Source organism: Electrophorus electricus, chromosome 7, assembly GCF_041902795.1.
Source record: "Electrophorus electricus isolate QZ-2024a chromosome 7, ASM4190279v1, whole genome shotgun sequence".
Lineage (NCBI taxonomy): Eukaryota > Metazoa > Chordata > Actinopteri > Gymnotiformes > Gymnotidae > Electrophorus > Electrophorus electricus.
Window position 1 is genome coordinate 7,228,877 of NC_137503.1, and position 21,993 is coordinate 7,250,869.

At 36.8% G+C, this 21,993-nt stretch overlaps 1 protein-coding gene across 4 annotated transcripts in view; it reads left to right on the forward strand.

Annotated features, from left to right (window-relative positions):
- Positions 1-21,195, forward strand: part of negr1 (neuronal growth regulator 1) — a 134,166-nt gene extending 112,971 nt beyond the window's left edge. The window contains exons 7-8 of one of the 4 annotated variants that reach the window (XM_026998811.3): positions 2,241-2,374; positions 12,841-13,527. In XM_026998811.3, coding sequence (XP_026854612.1) covers positions 2,241-2,374; positions 12,841-12,978 — 272 coding nt within the window. In that variant the 3' untranslated portion in view covers positions 12,979-13,527. Of the gene's footprint in view, positions 1-2,240; positions 2,375-6,092; positions 12,362-12,840; positions 13,528-21,060 lie in introns of those variants that run through there. The other 3 variants (XM_081717102.1, XM_081717103.1, XM_081717105.1) reach the window with 3 other exon arrangements.
- Positions 21,196-21,993: the final 798 nt, after the last annotated feature.

Consider the following 21,993-nt stretch of genomic DNA (forward strand, 5'->3'; position numbering starts at 1 on the left):
GAGGATTGCAGTTACTGAGAACTCCCAGCAGCCTTGCAGCCTTCTGGACAGCAGAATGAGGCTTTCAGCTGACAGAATAAAGCTTTGCACCAGCTCTGAACACTATAGAAGAAAGCTACAGTGCTCAGTGCCATTTGGGTGTCTGAGATCATATTACTGCACCCAGAGTGATCCATTGCAATCCTACCTGTAATAAACTGAAGGTTTTAGATGACCATGTGAAAGCAACAACAAAGTGCATACACCAAAAAAAATGTTGGTTTTGGTAGCATGCATAGTTTTGAGGCAGCTGGAGATGTTATCTTTGTGGCCTGTAGATACCTGAGGGTGTCTCACTCTTTCTCTATCTCTGCACACATTCTCACAGACACAGCCAAGTAAATGGCCTGAACACAATTATAGCACCGACATTAAGCGGCTATTAGCATCTGTAGTAGAAATATTAGGCCTATTAGGTCTTTTCTGCTACTTAGATTTTATTTATAGCTTTTATAGCCTACTACTCAAGACCATTTCATCTCCTTTTCTATGTCAAACATCAAGGCTAACATTGCTGCTTCAGTCTAGGCTTGTACTTTTAAATAAGGCCATGAGTCCTCACCGATTTAGCTGGTTTTCATGACAGGCAACATTTAAAATATTTTGTGGTATAATCAAGTGGATAGGAGTCATTTCCCAATATATCAGTAGCAGCATATTTTGTTATGGTGAACAGGGTGTAAGTAGTTGATAGATGTGAAATGTGCATCATGAAGTGTAGCATTAAATTGATAGGGTGTGTCTCTTCTCATTAATCAAATCCTGCATTGTTGCAAAGGAGCCATTTTAGTATAGTGCCTTATATTCCTAGTGAACAGTGTAATTATGGCCTTTTGAGTTTATAGTTATAAAATCTTACACTGCTGCTTTCAGTGTAGTGAAGTCTTGAAACATTAAGCGAGGATAGAAAAAAACTGCTCTGTATGAGATAATTAATAATTAGGTTATTGTGGGAAATATATTTATGCCTAAATAAATTATGCTGTGTCATAAGCACTTTCTATACTGCACACAAACACTCTGTTGCTAGCCTTTAGTGACCTCCTCTTCACACTCACTCTCTTTGTCTTGCTGACATTCATCATCACTATAATTTCTATTATGACTACCTTTAGAACTTCTATTTACAGGTATTATATATGTTTGTTCTGCAATCATGTGACCTTCTGATTAAGAATTTCTGCAGAGCTTTATATAGCTTTATAGAGTTTTTATTCTACAGAGTGATAGACAAGGTCGGCGACCATTAGCTGATCTTTGTCTTAAAATCAGGTATGCGCTTCCTCTAAACTGAGCAGTTTAACTTACGAACAGTGAGTAGTCTTCATCAGGATTTTGGCCACTAACCCAGTCTGTCACAACAAAGCTGGTGTACACAGGTGATTTGTGTGAGAGAGGAGGCTGATTTGCTTGTCATGTTTGTCAGAGGCCTCTGTTCGAACATAAGTGTGAGGTGTTGTGGAGGCACCAATCAGCCTGACAGATCTGAGCATGGCGGGGCCCTGCCCAAGCTCATTTCCAGCCATCAGGAGAGAAAAGCATGCGCAAGGGTGTATCTGACATCGTCAAGTCCCTCAGTGAGGTGAAACAGCTTTGCGCCTGAGGTGCCGCTGAAGCCCCCTGAAGATCTTGTCCATCTGTTCCCCATGGTCACTCCTCTTCCTCTTGTTATTCCCCTGGTGAGCAAACAGTCCTGTGCTTATTTATCAGGGATGCTGCACAGGTCTCTTGGCGGCAAAGTCCTCCTGTCTTAAACCGCTTCAATGCCTAGAATTGGCTGGGATCAGGGCTTGCAGAGCCATCAGACTCTTTTGTGGCACACATGACATTGCCACAAAACTTTGAGCTGCCCCTTATAAAAATTGTTCATGTGTGGCTGTGCAGTCATTGTCAAGTATGGCTGCTTCTTTACAGTATGGAAAGTAAGTCATTAAATGTGTGAGAGAGACTTCAATGATGTAACTTTTGTACCTTGAAAAGAAGGAATAAAGGCTCCTTTATCTGTCCAAAGTGTGAGGGAGTGTGAAGAGAAAATTTAACATGGTTGCTTTTTTAAAAGAAACTGTGCTTAAAGAAGATGTGCAGGTCTACTTACACTGTCTGTTGTGTGTGGACTTCTGTAAAATTATCCAGCACTTGCAGTATTGAATCTCACCCTTGAACCCTTGTTTCTGTTATCATTTCATCCTTTTTACTGTTAGGACTCTGTCTGCCAGTGCTTCATGAAGGCGTGATATCAACACTCAAGCGACACTTGGAGAGATGGGCTCGGGAAGTGTATTGCCTGAAGGGCTCCACCACTGAAAGTGCAGGCGGAGGTCTGCGGGGGATTTTGGTACGTCTGTGAAAAATGTTTGTGTATGGGTTTAACGGGACCTGTTGTTTGTGGGAATCAAAAGCAGAAAGTCTAGAGAGAGAACTGCTTGTGATTTATAATTAAAGAGGTTTCTCAAAACACAAATCAAGAGAAGCGCAGTCTGAGCATACAGCTAAATTCCATGTATTGCTCCTGTGAGAGAGTTTGATAGATACATCATACCAATAAAAAAGTAAACCTAACAAATGCCGCTCAGACAAAAAAAAAAAGAAACAAAAGAAGTCATAGTAATCTGTGTACTAGACTGCATCTGATTTGAAAATCCATTTAGAAAATGTGCACTATTATAGTGGGAGGATAATCTGAAATTATTTGTACACAGACAGTGTCGACTACACAAATCAAATCTGCAGTTTTAATAGATCACAAACTACTAATGTGTCTGTAATGGAATTCCCCCTGGACCACAATCTGGACTCCGCATCCTTGTAAGTGCTTAAGAAAAACAAATCACGCAGCATACGGAAGAATTTAACTCCATGGCACGTCACCTCCTAATTTATTTCCAGGTGTTAGGCAAATAAAGCAAAATAGTACAATTTCTGTTCATACATATTAGCCCAGCATGTGGCACTATGTGGCACAAAATTGCAGTTGGAATTGAAATGTCAAGAGCAAAATACCAAACTGTTTTACCCACTAACATATGAGGTAAAGCAGTAGCACCACTAATTAGCTCCCCTTAAACCAGACATGTCTGCATCACTTCTGAGCTCAACTGTAGTAAGATGTGAACCTTTCCAATTACTCTTTCATTAATTTAATCTTACTAACTCAAATTGAGACAAGTACTGAGATTTTGTATGTGCACTGAAATAAAGTTTTTTTCAAGCCACAGTATTTTCGTATTTACTGTGGACAGTTGTAGTAGCCATAACTGCTTTATTGCAGTTTTGAGGGCTTTACCATGATGACAGCATGTCATTAGTTGTCATCTGTAGTAAGGCACTGTGAGGCAGGATACATTCATGAGTTTGTTTTTCTCATATGTCATGAAAATGGCAACATTACAGAATAGCTTTCCAATGAAAGTGAGCAGACATGGGCAAGTGGCCAGCTTTTCAGTGGTTCAGGTCTGGCTTCAGCTTTTATCATCCAGGTATTGAATTCATGGAATACTTATTTGTCAGTCTGTCTAACTGACTGTAAAACCCACTAGTTAAAAAAACTAATGAAATATTTACCTATGATTTCAAACGTCTTGTGAATGATTTATGCAAGTTAGATTCTGTATTTGAGATTAATTTGTATTTTAAAAGAGAAGCTTTATTAAAACTCTAAAATTTGCCACCTTTCACTGGGTTGGCAGCACTGCACGTAAAGAGTGTGGAAAGTATTTTCATCCTTAGTGGTTGATGTCATTGTAAAGAACAGCAAAAAAAAAAAGTTATATGGGTATGAAATTTGTTGCTTCTTCTAATTAACGCTCACACTTTTATCAAATAGGATATTAAGCCAAAGATTAGTTTGAGATGAAAAGGGCTGGTACTGCCAGATGTGTAAGATGCCAGTACAAAGTGCATACATCAATAGTGCCCCCTAGTGCTACTTACCATTTCAATCAAGGTACTCAACATGCTTATTCTGATTTAGTAATCTGTCTGTGGATGCCCTTAAATGAATTGGATAGCAAAATATAACTTGTGAAAGAGTACAGACATGAAGAGTCACAGCAGTTTATGAGGTTCTTTGAAGACAGGTTGTTATTGCTAACAAGGGATTTTGATCTATTCCATCAGAGCCTAGAGCAGTCACTATAATAGCATCGGGGCTGAAGTCTTTGTCATCCAAAGCGACCTTGCATCCTCATTACACATTACACCACTCACTGTGAGCCTATGGGAGGGTTTGAAGATAGTCCCTGGTTCTTCCACAGTTTTCATGCTGTTGACCAAATGAGGGAGTTCTCTCAAAAAGGCATAAAAAGACAGCAGCTTCTTTATACAGCAGAGGTCTACCTTTAAGCACTTATTTGTATGATGCAAGTACATTCCTTGTTGGGCTCTCTGAATTAAGAAGTTCTGAATGGTTTTCTGGGTTTCAGTAGCCATTAAGGAGTAAATTAACCAATCGTTTGTCCTCTAGCTCACATGCATCTCTACTCCTTCAGCAATTTAGTAAATCCATGTTCATTATGAGAAACATGAAACACACTATTATCTAAATGGAATTCACTATTATTTTACTTTGTCCTTCATGGGCATATCTATGCAAATCTGTGTGCAAGCTGAAATACTTTGCATATATATAAGTGCTTTGCATATATATATATATATATATATATATATATATATATATATATATATATATATATATATATATATATATATATGGGGTTAATTTGTCTGTGTGGTACCTGCTAATGTCAAATTATACCCTTTTAGCTCTGAGAGAGAGTATATTAGGTTATGCTATGCTGTACTTGCTTTCTTATTATTATTTTTTATCTCCACATCTACAGTATTGTCATTAAAATAATCAATCACTCCTTTATGCTAATGGGATGCATTCCAAGCGGTTCCGCACAAACACCTCCAGCAACCATCTTATGTTAAGTACAGTTTCCAGGGGGAGTACAGGAGGAAAAAGCTGAGAATTCTAGACAAGTCACCACATGTTGCCATGCAAACTTGAGTCCTAGAGCCATGTAGCTATGGGCATGTCACCCCTGTTCAACTAGAGCAGAACAATTCCTGGATACGTCACCTTTACTTACTTTGGAGTAAGTTTGTTTTGTTTTTTTCTCATCTGTCTTGATCAAGGTAAATTAGGTTCCAGTCAACCATGTAAAGCTCAGCTATCTAATCCTAAACAGAGCGGCCTAAACATAGGGCAAATGCCATGACAAAAATGTCTGTGTACTGAATTTGCACTGATAGACCCACAAGGAAACGCACACATGCATCCAGTCGTGCACTGATAGACAAGCATACATGCATGAAACCCAAGTATGCATCCAAACATGTATCATCACACTAGAGCACTAGCATTGCTGTGTAAATGCTGTGACTCCTATGGAACAATATTAAGAATTATGACAAAGTTGTCCTCAATAATCATGCAAAAGATATTATGAAGTTACAAGATATGAGTGAAATATGTAAAAATATATACATTATATCAATGTATATGATATGAATATGTATATTATTCTATTAACTGAATACTAGACTAATATACATTTTTTTACCCTATCATTCTAAGTAGAATATAGTAAAATTTACATTAGATATTTTCATTTTAATCAGGTATGCACTGTATGTATTTTCATTGAGTAGTTTTCCATAATGGAAGCTGCTTTCCATAAAATATTAATTGTAAGATAATAATTATATAGGTTCTGCTTAACGAGGATTAAACATTATAAACAAATAATATAGTTGTGGGTGCTTAAGATATTACTTATGGCACAAATATTCACTCACTATTCAAGCAACACCTTAACAGAAATATGCAACACTAAAGAGCTGTTAAAATAGGACATAAAATGCTATTTAGGTTATATTAAAACTGCTAAGATGGGTTATGTTGCAAAAGCATGATTTTATAGCTTCCCTGTTAAAGTTGTTTCACATTTTTACAGCATCAGTATGTTTTTATCACTCAGTTTTTATCATTTGGTGTGGTTGATAAAAAAGAGTAAGCTGTGTATTTGTCATGTGTCTGCCACCTCTAGGATTTGAAGTTCATGTGTCATGAAGAAAAGATCCTCTAAAAGCAGCTGTTCAACATGATATAAAACAGACCACTGATAGCTCTATCATGTGTCAGCTGTTTCTCAAAGGCTTCTAGCATCAATCACACTGTCACACCTGTCAATACAACTTAAGAGGTTGAACTTTACTAGGGGCTAGCTTCCCTCTGTACCACCAATGTCATCTTTTTTGTGGGATGATTTGATTTATTTGACAATTTTAAAAAGATATTACATTAGAGAAATATTAAAACTGTCAGTGTTGGTGAGGATAACACAATAAAGTCTCAGGTCTGTCTTCACCATGATCCAGTAAGGTAAGAATTTCTGAGTGAGCTTTCAAACATGATATTACAGTTGTTTTTCTCCCAGCCATAAGTGATTTACACATGTGAGACGTGTTAAGTGAGGGATGTTGATCATTTATGATGTTACATTGCTTATATCTCAAATGCATTGAAATGTTTACCTGTATTTTTAGCAGTAAATTCAACTGTAAGTGACTTTACAGCTCAGCAAAGCATTGATCTAATTAATTCTGATGTAAGTTTCATTCTTCTGACTGAATACACTGGTTTAGCCTGCGTCCTGCAGAGTTATCTTTGAAGACTGACACAAAGTAGTCATATCAAAGCTGGAGTATCCTATCTCTGCATCGTCTCTAGAAGGGGTGGGCTACTGGAAGTGGGGGGAAAGAGAAGATGGGTACAATTTAACGCCTCATTATGCAAATTGATCATCTCAATTGACCATCACTCTGATAATGGCAGTGCCAGACTGCTAGGGAGTTGAGATATTCCTCTGAAAAACATCAGTTAAATGTCCCAGGAGCTAAAAATAAGATCTGGAAGAAAATTGAAGGAGACAATTTAGAGTGCTCTCAAAGGGGCATGACTATGCTGAGTGGTGAAGGAGCCAATGGCTACAGTGGTGAAACGCCCTGAAATGTCACCTGCAATTAAACACAAAAGGACAGCTGTACAGAAAAGTGTGGGGACAAAATAAAAATTAGCTTAATGAAGTTGCATTTAACTGCTCAGCATGGCATTAAGATTTGACATTTGTTCACAGGTTAAAAGCTAGCATGGCCTTTATTTTTAATTAAGTTTATTTTGGGCCGTCATTATGTGTTTTTGAACACAAGGATGGATTAAGCACGGTATCGATGAGTTGGCCCTGTCAGTACTTAATTGCATTTATGGGTCTGGCCAGCTCTTTCTAATCCTGGATTATGATGATGCATGAATAGCTGTGACTTGTGTTTACAAGGCATTTATCATGGTAATGGAACAAATTCCCACATATCACATTAATCAAGGGCTATAACGCACCTTTCAGTGCTTGAGACTATAGCACATAGAAGCTATAGAAACTACTAACAAGAAATGAGCACTTTAAAATCCATTTAGTCACAACATCGCTAGTTGTCAGGTATGAAAATGACAACATGTAAAATGTAATGTTAAATGTAAGTCTAGGGAAAATGCAGTGTAGGCTGTAGGTAACTGCACAGTGACTGGACAGTGGCATCATTTTTACTTTGGCTCTGTACAGCACATTGGACTTCAGATGAAACTGTAAAGGATTTCTGTTGCTGTTCTCGCTCAACATAAGAACCAAAAAGGGTCAATGCCATTAAAACAGGGCATCACAAGGCTGAAGTAAATAAAGCAGCCAGGGACATCATTAACATATTATAATATGTCATAATAAAAGGTTTGCTATATTGTTTGCCACATGGGTGAGCTTAGCGATTCCAAAACTCCAGAAAGTTCACAGAACACCACACAAAATATGGAAAAACAATTAACAGATTAACACTATCCAGGATGTTTTTATAAATGTGTCAAATATCATCATATACCACATTACTTACCACAAGATGAAGGCAGAGGGAAGAAAAACAACTGCAATTTATACAATAATTAACACTATTCGCTCATATTTAATCTCAAACCTTAGTCAATGCACACCCTTTGGGGCGTACTGTAAATCTGGGCATACTGTGCACACTAATGACATCATTCACATTCTGTGACATCCTACCTTGCAGATGGGGTTATTGTGAAAGAGACCGCAAAAGAGCAGAGCTGGCTCTGCTGCTTTTTTACTTTTCTGAGGCAACAGATATGGTTGTGGATCTGTAATTGGTAAATTACAGCATTTTTTTATTAAATACATTCTGATTTATAGTGCAATGGATCCCTTGTCTTATGATGACACAGGAGAAATGCAGATATTAATGCAAGTTATAGTGGTCTATGTGATGAGGAAAAGGCTCTCCAAATCCTCTGGTACCGCCAAGCCTTTCCATGCCACAGATAATCACTGTTTTCATGTTTGAGTAGACAAAAAAGAAACACACTTCTCATAAAATGATTGTCCTTTGCCATCTGATGAGTTGGACATACCAAACTCTGTTTTGTTTTCTGTAGTCAGTTGCCAATTGGGAGAAATTTTTAAAAGGAGAGCCAAATTATTACACATGCACAATTTTTTCACAGCGACAGACAATAAGGTGGCTGTGCAACAATCAGTAGGGATGTTTAATTTTCTCTCCATGAAAATCTGTTTTTTTTTCTCAAAACACAGAAATAACACCAACAAATATATTTGGGTGAACAGATGTTTTATTAAATTGCCACATTACACACACTTACTCTTTAATGTTTCATGATGCCTTACTGTTGGTATTTTAGATTCCTGTCCAGTGGAAAGAAATGGTAGAAGAGATTATCTACATCATACCTTTTCAAATATAAATTGACTAAGGGTTAGCCTTCACAACATTTCATCTGATTGTTAAGGAATTGTTATACATCTGTGTGTATTTTGTGATGCTGTCTTTCTCCTTTGTTGAGGTGATTTAAGGTGCTTTGTGGAGAATGATGTGGAGTGGGAGTCCAATTTGTCACATTAACCTCAGATTGTGATGGGGGAGAAGAACCAAGTATCCAGAGCATAAACCTTTGGATAATAGTAACCTTACATCAATAGACTACAGTTGTCTGTGCTCTGTGGTGTAGTCACATAAAAGAGTCCCATCTTTTCTTCAGCACACACCTTTTAAACATACATATAACATGTTTTAGCATATTGAACTTCATATCAAATTGCTCAGTCTAATTGTTAAACTATATTGTATCCACCCTATTTGTTATATTATCTGTAAGAATGAAACGGTTACTGTAATTTCTATAGAAGGTGAAATCTCTAAGTCAGCTAAGTCAGTGAATGTTGATCATATTTCTCAGATGATGAAGAAAAATGGTAGTATCCCACTAAAGCTGGGAAAGGTAGTCAATTAGTTGCATCCTTTGCGTTTTGGATCTGATGTTCCCGGTCATTCGGATGATACAGTACACCTTTGTTCATATGCAACATGTCACTTGGCATAAAACCAAAGTCATCAGCCAAAATTACTGTTACAATATTTGAAGAATTCATCTGATTAAGTCTAAATGGAACTAACTGTTTTCCAGCACTTTATACTAACAGTTTACTTTGCACTTTATTTCTATTTATACTTCCCTTTATTGAATCAAATACATAATCATTATTTTAAATAAGAGTTCGCTGCAAGTGCTTCCTCTAGTTGTTAGAACTCATGATGTATAAGAATAGTTCATTAAATTAGGCTTAACTGCTTATTGCAAATGGTCTCCTAAAATTGTTACAAGTCAGCATGTGTAAGCATTGTTCATTATCATTATCCACAGCATTTATTTATTTATTTACTTATTTATTTACTTATTACTTATTATTTTATATATAGCATTTATGATTTGTTATTATTGATTACCTTTAGGTGATTATTTCATGTTTGTGTGTCCAATTATTATCCCTTTGATCCTTATTCTGTGATAACAGGAGGACTGTTGGATTATACTTAATTTTATAAACTTTATTTTTATGTCTGTATTTATGTGATTTCCAGAAGAGCAAACATATTTTTTCATTGTATATTTTTTATTGCTGTTTGGCACCAACTTATCACAACACTGTGTTCAGTACCTCTGTACTGCATAACAATGGTTAAAACTTATCACAACACTGTGTTCAGTACCTCTGTACCGCATAACAATGGTTAAAACTTCATCCTTTTCCTCAGAATAGAAGAAGTGGACCTTCTAATATCATTTCTTATAAACATCTAAAATTCCCCAAAGAAGTGTTCAGAATCTGTCTGGTTATTACTGTGATCAATAAGAATGTGGTAATTAAAAATCAATCCAAAAATCTAACATCTGAAACAATTGTTGCAACAATTTTTAAAATCTTACATCGTATTATATTAGTCTATACAATGTGGTGGTGAAATTAACAAGAATAAGATATCAGAACAACAGAGGGTTTTTTTGGATGGCACACTTGGGTATGAGAAAGTTATTATTTATATTATTGGTAATAATAATAATTATAATAATAATAAAAATAACAATTGTGTGCTATAAACTGAAAACAGTAAAAGTTGTTGTGCTTTTGAGTTCTGTCATCTTCCATAGTGACATTTTCTGTATGCTATTTGTTTTAGCTCCTTATTTGACCCTAGACCATTATAAAAGATGGTGGAAACACAACATACTTAAGATAAAAAGTCTTATGTAATGGGAGAATGGAAAGACAATGACCTTAACATACCTTATGCAAAATCACCAGATCATGTAGAAGACTTAGAACAACTTACAACAACTATATATAATCTGATACCTACAGTATATTAAATAAAATAATTAAAAATATATATAATAATATAAAATTAGTTTATAATATAATATATTTTATATTATAAAATTATCAAATGTTTTAGAATATAAAAATATATCAATAAAACACTTTATATGTAGTGTTTGAGATACTTGACTTGTAATCAGAAGGTTGCTGGTTCAAGCCCCACTGTTGGATCCCTGAGCAAGGCCTTTAACCCTCAATTGCTCAAGTTGTACTCACTCATAATTATAAATCACTAAGGATAAAAGCATCAGCTAAATGCTGTATATATATGATATTTTTATTGTTTTATTTTTAGATTGTCAGCTATATATATTTTATTTGTTTGTTTGTGTTGTTCTGTTGTTTCCTTGTTTTTATTAATACACTTTCTTTTCCCGTTTTCTCTGTTCAAGATCACAGTACCCACCACTCATTGATAATTAATATAGATTTACACATATTAAAAAAAAGTGTAAAAGGAAAGCCAAATTGTGTTTGGCACATGTCAAGATTTGTTTTAATTATTATAGGAAGCAGGGCTAATATTAGATTTATGAGTGACTTATAGTGATATGGCAGGGATAAAGTGCAAGGTCACAGTTCAGCTTGCATTGTAGCAACCGTTGGTATTCCTGCAAAGCTCTCCATACTGTGATGTAAATAATTGAATATCATAGCTTTTGCTTTCCTAGTATCCAAAATTATAATACTTTTAACTTAGAAATCATTGTTTTTTTTCTGATTGAGATTTGGTTAAATGTAATTTAATGTACTGTGCAAAGGACAATGAACTGTACAAGTTAACATAAATTAAATACTCATGTTCAATAACAGCCCAAAGCCTGGGACTCACGGATTAACAGTTGATGCTCTGCCAAGCCTATAATGCAAGCATTTTTGAGTTCCTATTTTGCTTCAAGGACATTTTGCCTTCAGTAAGTGAAATGTTTATTAAGTGGGATTCAAGTGATAGAGACTGAAAGTACAAGTCAAGAACATTCCAGTTTTTGAATAGTTCAAGAGTATGATTTGTGTTATCGTCATGTTGCAGGAAAAGACATTGAATTGAAAGGCATTTGCTTGGATCTGAGCAGTTCAGTGCTTTTGTACAATTAATTCCACCCATTGCTAGCAGTCATATCATCAGTAAAGGGAATGAGCCACTACCTCTGGCAGCCACATATGCTGAGTCATGACACAACATGTTTAGCAGGTGAGATAATATAATATGCAGTTCCTGTTTTCACCACAATTTCCTCTTTTCATGGCTCTTAAAATGTTAATGTTCATCTCATCTGGTTAATGTTACTTCAGAGCTTATGCTCATGTGGTCTTCTCTTAATGGAAGTTTTTGACACATATATGCCTATTTTGAACTTTTCAACAATTGAAAAAAAAAGGTTTTTCCTCATTACCAAAATAATTCTTTTGGCATTCCGTGATTATCCATGTTGTTTGCTACCCAAGAGGTCAGCCTCTTAATGAAGTGCTTTAGTGAATAAGACCTTCTTGTACTTATCAGAACAGATGTGTTTTTGCATCAAGGATGCCATTGTGTTCATCTTATCACTTTTTTCTAAAAAATCCAAAAAAGACTTACTCAGGTATATACTAGACCAGTAATATATTCTTCACCTTATGCAAAAAAGAACTGTTACCAACATAATGTCTTCTGTACACTGCTGCACTCCTGAGTTTGACTGACTTCAAGGGAAGCAAAACATAATAATACTAATAATAATAATAGTAATTATAATAATAATATGAACATTTATTCTTTCTAAAAATTTAACCTTTAAGAACCTGTTTCCAATGAAAAGAAATAAAATAGCAAAAAAGGTTTTATAGACTGGTATGCTACCTGAAAAAAAATGATTCTGTATAAAATGAGTTTGACATTTTGATTGGACATCTAATGAGCCAGATGTGTGAAATATTCTGAGGATCCACTAGTGCAGCAGCTTTGAATCTAGTCCTTTGGAACCACTATCCAAACTATGTTTTTGTTTTGTTCCAGGTATCACTACACCCTGGCCAAGATATCAAGAGCTCTGCAGCTCTATTATTACTGTGTTCAGGAGTAAGAGCCGGAACAGATCAAAAGCCTGGACTGGCTAAGGGTCCCCAAAGACTGGATTCAAAACCTCTGCAGTAGGCTTATGACATCATCCTAACAAGCAAGACCTTGGCCTCTGTAGTGTGTTTTTTTTGTAGTTCTGAAAGCTTGTTCTATTGGTTTTTCTTCTACTGGTTCTATTGGGTTTTTGCTACTGGAAAGTTCGCCAGTGGATTAACAATATACCAAGCAGTTGTTTTGATGCACATAATCCACTACTGCTGGTGTCCAGTACCATAACCATGTCTTTTAAAAAGGCATATACAAATGTAAAGCAAGTCAGCATGAGAATGAAACAATGAAACAGAAAAATTAGACTTGTAGCCAAGATATAGGCATGACAAAATCTAACCATGTGATATCATAAAAAAGAAAATACACCAACAGGATGTAAAACAGAATGATTAAAATGCACAAACTAAGTCATATAAAGTTTTTAATATTAATGGATTTACCAGATATAATTTTTCATATGACTTCATCATTTGAGATTCAACATAATCACTCTTTTTCATTATATTTCTTGTGAATTTTGGGGGAGATAAAGAGCTCACCAACTGCAATCTGTAGACTAAGAAAATCTGCTGTAATCCTTTCAAGGATGAATAAAATCCTTTACAAATGAAGGAAACTCTCTTTGTTACTCAGTTCTCTCTCTCTCTCTCTCTGGAATGCCACCGCACTGCACAGGCCAGTATTTTCCTGGCTGCAGTCTACCTGATTCAACTCATGAATCACATTCACCACTAGATCCAAATCCTTTGTGAGTCTCAATTACAGAATGACAGTGTTAAATTTTCCTTAAAAGAGTCTTTTTCATTCTAGCACAAAGTATTTTTTGGTGATGCGAATGTTACACTATAGCAGAGTGATGTGGAGTGTGGAGAAAAAGGAATTGCCCAAGATTCAAAGCATTCCATTTAATCTGTGAAACATAGTGTGGCTGACAATAGAACTAACCTGCTTAACCCTGTTGATGTGGCTGTGGTTGCTGGTGGAAGGATGAACTCTGAAGTAACATGTTGTCCATTGAGATACGATCACATATTACAAAAGTATTTGCATGGTGTTTCATCTTTTACAAGACGACACTGACCTGTCAGAGAGGCATTAGAGATACTAAAATTAATCTGTTTTGCATTATTACAAGGACATATGATATGATTCTCATTGGAAAAGCTTTCTTGAATGGTCACATATGTCTCTCATTCTGAAAATAAATTTGACTCCTAATAATTTATTGAAATAAATAGGCTTTGCATAGAAAATATACTCACCTGCCACATTACTATAAATTCCTATTTTATGGGTGCACTTGTTGGAGTACAGTACAGTTTATAGCACATCTGTTGCACAGTTTATGCTATTAATGTTTGGTTTCTGACCACTATTTTATTATAGATTTTATTTTTGACCACTTTCAGTACAGTTATATTAACATGTAAAAATACTGCTGCAACACTGCTGTGCCGGATAAATTATACCAAGTGACTTGTAACTGTACACTTTTTGTTTCAGGTATCATGAAGCAACAAATGTTTTGGATGTCCAACCTCACGGCAATACACAGTCAGTACCACAGCTAAATAAATTCAAACATTGTAATTATCACTTCAAAATACAATAACCCTACAGTTTAAAAATTAAAAGCACACAATGTATATTCATCTGGTAGATAAAATAACTAATGCAATTAAAGGAGTTGCCTAGTTGAAGTGACTAATATAAACACAAAGGAACATTTCTTATTCAAGCTCATGTATGGTCCTGCTATCCAAATATTTAAAAAACACTTTATGAGACAGCTAACAAAACATGGAGATAGTGCATATGCATTCAGAATGCTGGTTTCAGAAACTTCCATTTGTCAGTGCTAAGAAAGATAATAAACAAAATTATCCCTGCATATATCAAGTAAGATAAGATTACCTCATGTTCAAACTTCAAGCTCTCTGACAGAGAAAGGCAGACACTGTAAGAGCTGTCTAAAAAGGACTGAACAGTGACTCCAAAACTCAAATTAGACTTCCCTGAGTATTCAGTATTATCTCTAATTAAATTTGAATATGAATGTAATGCTGTTTTTTCTATACATTGTGGCCTTGTCGACTCTGTGACTTTTATAATTACGTTTGACATTTATTGCTTGGTGATCTGTTTATAGCTTCTTACCCACTTTCTATGCAATATATCTTTTTTTCTTTTCAACTATAAAGCCTGATATCCTTTAATGGAGGTATAAAAATATTTTGATTTTTTTTTGTTGTTGTTGTTGTTAAGAAAAAAATTACAAGATTTTAAAAATCTTTTTTAATTTGTTCAAGGACAAAGTGCTTTAAGTGCTTGATTAATGTATTTTGTACAGTGCTTTTTGGAGTCGCATGCAACGTTAGAAATATAGTGGGTCCATGTTGCTCAGATGTGTCTTTTTTGTTAAAAATTTACATTGCTGAGTTTCATGAATGGAGAAATCACATCTAGAACCTCACTTCTGTGCTGTATAAAGTGCTCTTATTCCTGCATAACAAAAGTTAATGCTATTCATGACACTCAATTGGAACCTTATTACCTCGTATTTCAACAGTAGGATTGCATTTGCAGGGGAAAGTGCCAGTCCGTTTAACCAGTCAAATATATGACCTTTTGTGCACTTGAAGCAGACCCCAACCATTAACTCCAGAACTGTAAGTGGAGAGAAAAAATATATATTTTTGCTTTCTAATTTAGAAATGTGCTTGATCAACTCTCAGGGTCAAATAGACAATACTGAAATTTAATATAAAAAAATTAAGATAATATATTTGTTGTAATCTACATTGTATTGTATTGTATAAGTTATTGCCAAATGCTACAGGTCTTGCCAAATAGTCTCACAACAGTTGCAGGTGCAAATTAAACTATGCAAATCATCTTTAAATTTTGCATTTTTGTCAACCAAAGATCTTAGTTTTATCTAGATTTTAGCAATATGATTGTTTTGAACAATTAGGTGGTTTCCACTCATGATGATTTGTTGGCTGGATGGATGGATGGATCCACCACAACAAAAGGCCCTAAAAATACTGTGATTGGTCAGTAAGGTCAAAAATTGACACTGTAGTTTAAATTAATTTGTATATAGCTCACAGTATAGGAAGCAGTATATGACTTTTCTAATAGTATAAAATATAAATGTATAAACCATACATGGTTTTAAAGAAATTTTTTGGAACAAATGTATGTGTCTAAAAGATAATAAATTAATGTATCTACTAAAAGCATAAAGATCTCGTGGGAAGGAGAAAGAGAAGGGTGCAGGGTTGGTGATGGGGCTGTGCTTCACACTGACTGTCAAGAACATCATATTTCCTTTTATTGATTTCCACTTCTTTTTGAAGTGGGTCCCTAAAGTGAATCCTGCCATTTATACAAGGAGCTGTGTGACAAGTCTGACAGAAACATTTGAGTTATGACCGAAGTTGCTCTTTGACCTTGTTTGGATGTCAGAGGTTTGGATATTGTATCAATCTCTCTGCAACACAAGATCTGATCTTAGAACAATGGCTTTTCAAAAGGGCAGTGTTCCTTTCACCTTGTGTTTTTCCAACTGTCAACCAATTAATCTGACATGATGACATTTTCAAGATAGAGATTCACTCACAAACAATTATTAACATAGTGGTGAGTTCTTGTTATAATATTGAAGAGCCTCAAGACTTTTTGCATTGTAATACATCTAACATGAAATAAACCATGAGCAAACCATGATATGAGAACATGCACCCCAAGAAATGCTCTAATTCATAGTATTGCGTTAATTCTTCATCCTACTGTTATACAAGCTGTACTGGTCAAAACCTTCTATGTATTTTCAGAATGAAAATGTGAGTCCATCTGTAGAATTATCAAGGATCAACATATAGCTCAGCATTTCTGTTCCCTAGTCTGATTCGTATGAAGCAGGAGCAAGCCCTCACAGAGCATTCCCACTGCAGGTGACCTTCTGAATGAGAAGTGCTCCCAGGCACTGATGATGAATATGCATTAGAGAGATTACAATGAGTTGACAAGGCAGGAGCTCTCAGCCAAATACCAGCACAGCTGGCAGCCAGTTCTTCAGAGGCACTTCTCTCCTCTTACATAAGAGTAGAGAGTGCTGACAGCACCTCACAAGCCACTCATCTCATTCGTGTGTAGAAGCTACTGCTGTGGCTGGGTGCTCCTCTGTCCCGCCTCAAGCACTCACAAAACCGTCAACAAACTGATCCTTCCAGGGCTCTATATCAAAATAAACCATGTTGCAGTCTTATTGCATGTTCCACTACATAGGGGAAACTTACTTCTGTTATTATGATGTTGCAAGAGGGAGGGTGCTGAAGTAAAACAACCTCTCTACAGGAGCAGCTTCCACCATCTGTCAGTGCTGGAAAGCTGTGGTGGCTTGCAACAGGGATTCAAACCTCTGCTGGTCGCCCTTCTCTGTCAGGGAGGTGACAGAGCAGAACCTTCCAGGGATGACCAGAGATTGTTGGGCCACAGTAGCTGTCTTTTGCCAGCCAGGAGTTATTTGCATGAATAAGCTCTCATATCCTTTCATGCTACTGAGTACAGAATTTTTGTAGTGTTCAAGGTAAGAGAAGGTTAGAATTTTTTTCTTTTGTGAAGACAATCCAACAAAAATAACTCAAAATCGCAAGTCTAATGTGTCACAATTGGCTAAGAAGCTTGTGTGCTATCAGTGGGAGCTGCAATCCATGGCTGGGAGATTCATGGCTGGGAGACAGTACAACTGGCCACACTTTCATTGGGTTGGAAGGATGGGATCTGTTAGATCACATCTACAGAACTGGGCAATTGGTGCTCTCCCACAAGCCTGAACAGCAGTTAAAATAGATACAGTGCCTGGCAACACATGTCAACTTGGAAGCATATTTTAGCCTTTTGCCCTCACAGTCTTGTAGCTACCCCGAGATTCCAGACACCAAGAAGATGGGTGGGAATTGGCAATAATTACCATTACTAAAAATAAAAACAACTTCAAATCATGTTTTTTCATGTGGTAAAGGGAAAAATCATCCTTCATCTCTTCATTCTGTGTTTCCAAGTTATCTTGAGATAGCATATTCAAATTTTTATTAACTAAATAACCCGTCTAGTGTTTTATACTGCTTTGGGATGTTTTAAATATTTTTAAAAAATTCTTCTGGTCAAATAGTTCTTCTTGTCTTCACTTTGTAATATCTTATGTGCATCATATTTATAAAATAAACATAATGATACACTTCTGATTCAAATGTAATGTAATAAATATGCACCAATTAAAATCTACCAGAACAACAAGCAAACAAACAAAAAACACAATATGGGCACTGTGACTCAGAGGCAGCGTACCAGCTGTGAGAGAGACCTCTGAAACAGTGTGAGTTTGGCAGAGAATGGCCACTATATGGAGGACAGGCCTGCCTTGCTGAGCCCATGCATGGATGGGCCATGTCTAAATCCCTGCAGGACTGAGAACTAGCAGCAGGAGGGATAACCAGACTCCATCTGCTTCAATCACTTGCAGCTATTCTCGCCTAGAAGAAAGGCCTTGTGAAATGGGCTTTATGTGGAACATTTGATAGAAATTATATTTGAATGGGTCTATCAGAGGAACCCTCAGCTTTATCTGCTGTTTCCTTGTTGCCATAATGTACTACCGTGGCATTTACAGTGGAATGCTTGTATAGAGCATTTACCAGGCTGCTATGTGTTGATAGAGTCTATATAAATCTTACACAGTAAAAATCACATTAAGCCTGCTTATTGCTTAGGCAAAATTAAAATGACCCATGTTCACAATAGAGCGTGACAATAGCCTGCCATCTAGTGGACAGCATATAATAAATATAGGTAAAAACAAAGGTGAAAGAATATGAGAAAAAGCAATCTAGTCCAGTTGCAAATAAAATCAAACGGTCTTCTTAACATATTTTGATGGTAAAGCATGCCCTATACCTCCATTCTTCAACAAACACACACTTGGAAAAGAATCTACTTGCAGTCCACTCTGTACTGACGACCATGATGGCAAGAGAGGTAAAAAGAGGTAGACATTTCTTCTTCTTTACCAACTGCATACAGAGGAGACACAAAGCTTTTTGATGATGGTCTAAAACCGAACTGTTCAGTGCTGCTCTATTGTTTGTTGCACCACACTGCAAGTTGTGGATGCCTTAAAACCAGTGTTGATGTGTGAAATTAACTTACAGTTACAGTTACAACTGTTTAGTTGTGACAGGACTGAGTGAAAGGCTATATGTATGTGTCTAGTTACAAAACATTTGTGAATGTTTTGAGAAAACACACTGTCTCTTTGCAACTGTCTCTTTGCAACCAAGACAAGTCAAGGTGCTTATAATGCACAAACTGGCATGCTTGGTCTAATGTGAAAAGGTTGTGAATTTCTGAGTTTAGTTTTTGGTGATGCTATATAAACATAAGAACTGTACTGTGTTTCTGTAATAGCCTGCATTGATTATATGATATATGACTGCGAGTACACTTGTGTAGCCCTGTTTACTGTGATGTTCTATAAAGCATTTCATTAAACTTCATTAACTGTTACACTATCATATATACATACAAATCAGACTTACTGGAGGGCTTCAGGAAGTATCTGAAGTATCTTGTAGGTTCAGCCATGCAGTTTAAATTTGTATATCTTTTGTCAAAAAAAAATCAAATTTGTATATAATTCAGCTCATCATTTAGCAACACTCTGAAGAGTTAACAAGAGTTAACATAAAGGTGACATAGCTATTGTAGTGAGTGGTCACCTTGCATACAGTTGGCTAGATGTTTGAATATCCATCAACTTGTCAATTTGCCAAGTACTGTTAAGATATTGCATTCCTGAACCCGGAGTCCGGGTCACCTTAACACAAACCCTCCAATCAGAAACAAACCACTGATGAACTGGAGATTGATCAACAAAGACTGCATAGCAATAGCTAGGCCATTGTTTCTAATTGGACATCATTAAGGTGCTTATAATATGTGTTTCTAATAAAGAGGGTAGTGAGTGAATATAACTGGACCACAGTTGGAGTTCAGAGTTTTGGTGCTGTGTGTGTGTGGGTGTGTGGGTGTGTGTGCGCATGCGTGTGTGCACGCATGTAGGCTTGAGGTTCCTTAGAGCTCTCCACCTTCTAGAACTGCCCAGGGTTCTGCAGATCCTCAACATTCTTGAAAACAAGTGAGACATAATATTATGATCCCCATCCCCCAGCTGAATGTACACACATAAGGGCTTTAACTATTGGATCCAGATCCTTCAGCCGGAGTAAATATACTGTTGATGAGTTTCTCTTCATGTTTTTCCCTATTTCTGTCTCTCCATCTCTCTCTTTTTCTCCCCCTTTCCCACTCTCTCTCTCTCTCCTTCACTCCTCCCAATCCCTCTCTGCACCTCGATGAAACTTTCCTATCTGGTTGTGGTCCTGGTTGCCTTTCTACTCACTGCGGCTGATATGGTACACCTGGTGCATGCTATGGTCAGTCAGTTGACCTCCCAGACACACTAGTAAATACATCATAATATGGGTCAGTGCAGGTAACTTTTATTCATTTTATATTGAATCCTTCTCCACAAGTAGCATAGGACAGAGGTTCTCCAGCCCAATTGTGTGCACCTCCTTCTCTCCTCTGTATTCCAAACCCTATTGTTTTCACGAATGGACAAAGTTTATAATCATCTCATGATCATCTGGAAGACTGTTGTTTTAGGTTTAGAACCACCATTAAGTTAAACTCGTTAGGCAGCAGTTAGATTTTACTGGTTATAGGACTGAGATTCACTTTAGGGGAGCCATGGTGCTGAGTCTTGTGAGTCTTATGTGTATAACACACCATGTGCGTGTGTTTGACTGTGCATGTTCAGATGGAGAATTCCACATTTGAATGTGTGTTCTTCCTAGTCGTAACCATATTGATGGTTTGTTATGGTGATGTTATACGTCGCTACGACCTTTGGACGCTTCTTCATTATCATCTTTATCTCCATTGCACTGGTACTAACACCACACACACACACACACACACGGAAGCATTGTCCTGGAGGGTTCTTGACAATCTCACAAATATAATCTGTCTTCCTCCCAGGGTTCGTTTGCCAGCTATGTTCCTGAGGTGGTTGAAATCATAGTTAACAGGAAGCACTTTGATGGCAGCTACAGAAGCACTTCAGGAGAGACGTGAGATATACACTCAGCATCATATGGAAACATCGACCTTCCGCACTTAGTAGCTGACATGATAACAAGCAGTACCTGAGCAATAAAATCTCTTTGTGTACAGTGTGTGTGTATGTGTGTTGTCTGTCAGTAATTCTTCAATGAGTACGATTGATGAAGCTCTGAGGAGAGAATCTTGTCACTGAAATATTAGTGTAACAGCGTATCAGGGAGCATGTTAATGACTGGCTGGTCAGCTCTCTCACATTCCCCATCTCTCTGTGTCAGTTCTCTCACATTCCCTTTCTCTGTGTCAGTTCTCTCACGTTCCCCGTCTCACTGTGTCAGTACTCACATTCCATCTCTCTGTGTCAGTTCTCTCATGTTCTCCGTTTCTCTGTGTTAGCTCTCTCATTCCCTGTCTCTCTGTCAGTTCTCTCACATTCCCTGTCTCTCTGTATCAGCTCTTTCACGTTCCCTATTTCTGTCAGCTTTCTCACATTCCCTGTCTCTCCCTTCTCTGTCTGATGTGCTTAGACAAGACACGTGGTGGAATGTGGCCACATAACTCTAACCAGCATCTCCCCATTTATGAAGGCGTTCCTGCATGTGGACAGAGTTGACGTGGACATTAGAGTCCTTTTCCTGTGCAGGTAGGATGTGTCCTGGATGACAACACACAATGCTAGCTAGCATCATTAATATACAAGGTGCAGATAGCATTAACCATCTGAGATGACATTAACTAGTTTCTGCTAGCATTCATTCATTCATTCATTCTCAGTGACTGTAGATGAAGAGTTTTTTTTACAGTCTTGAGCATTTAAGATTACAAGCCATTTTTCCATCTACGGGACACCAA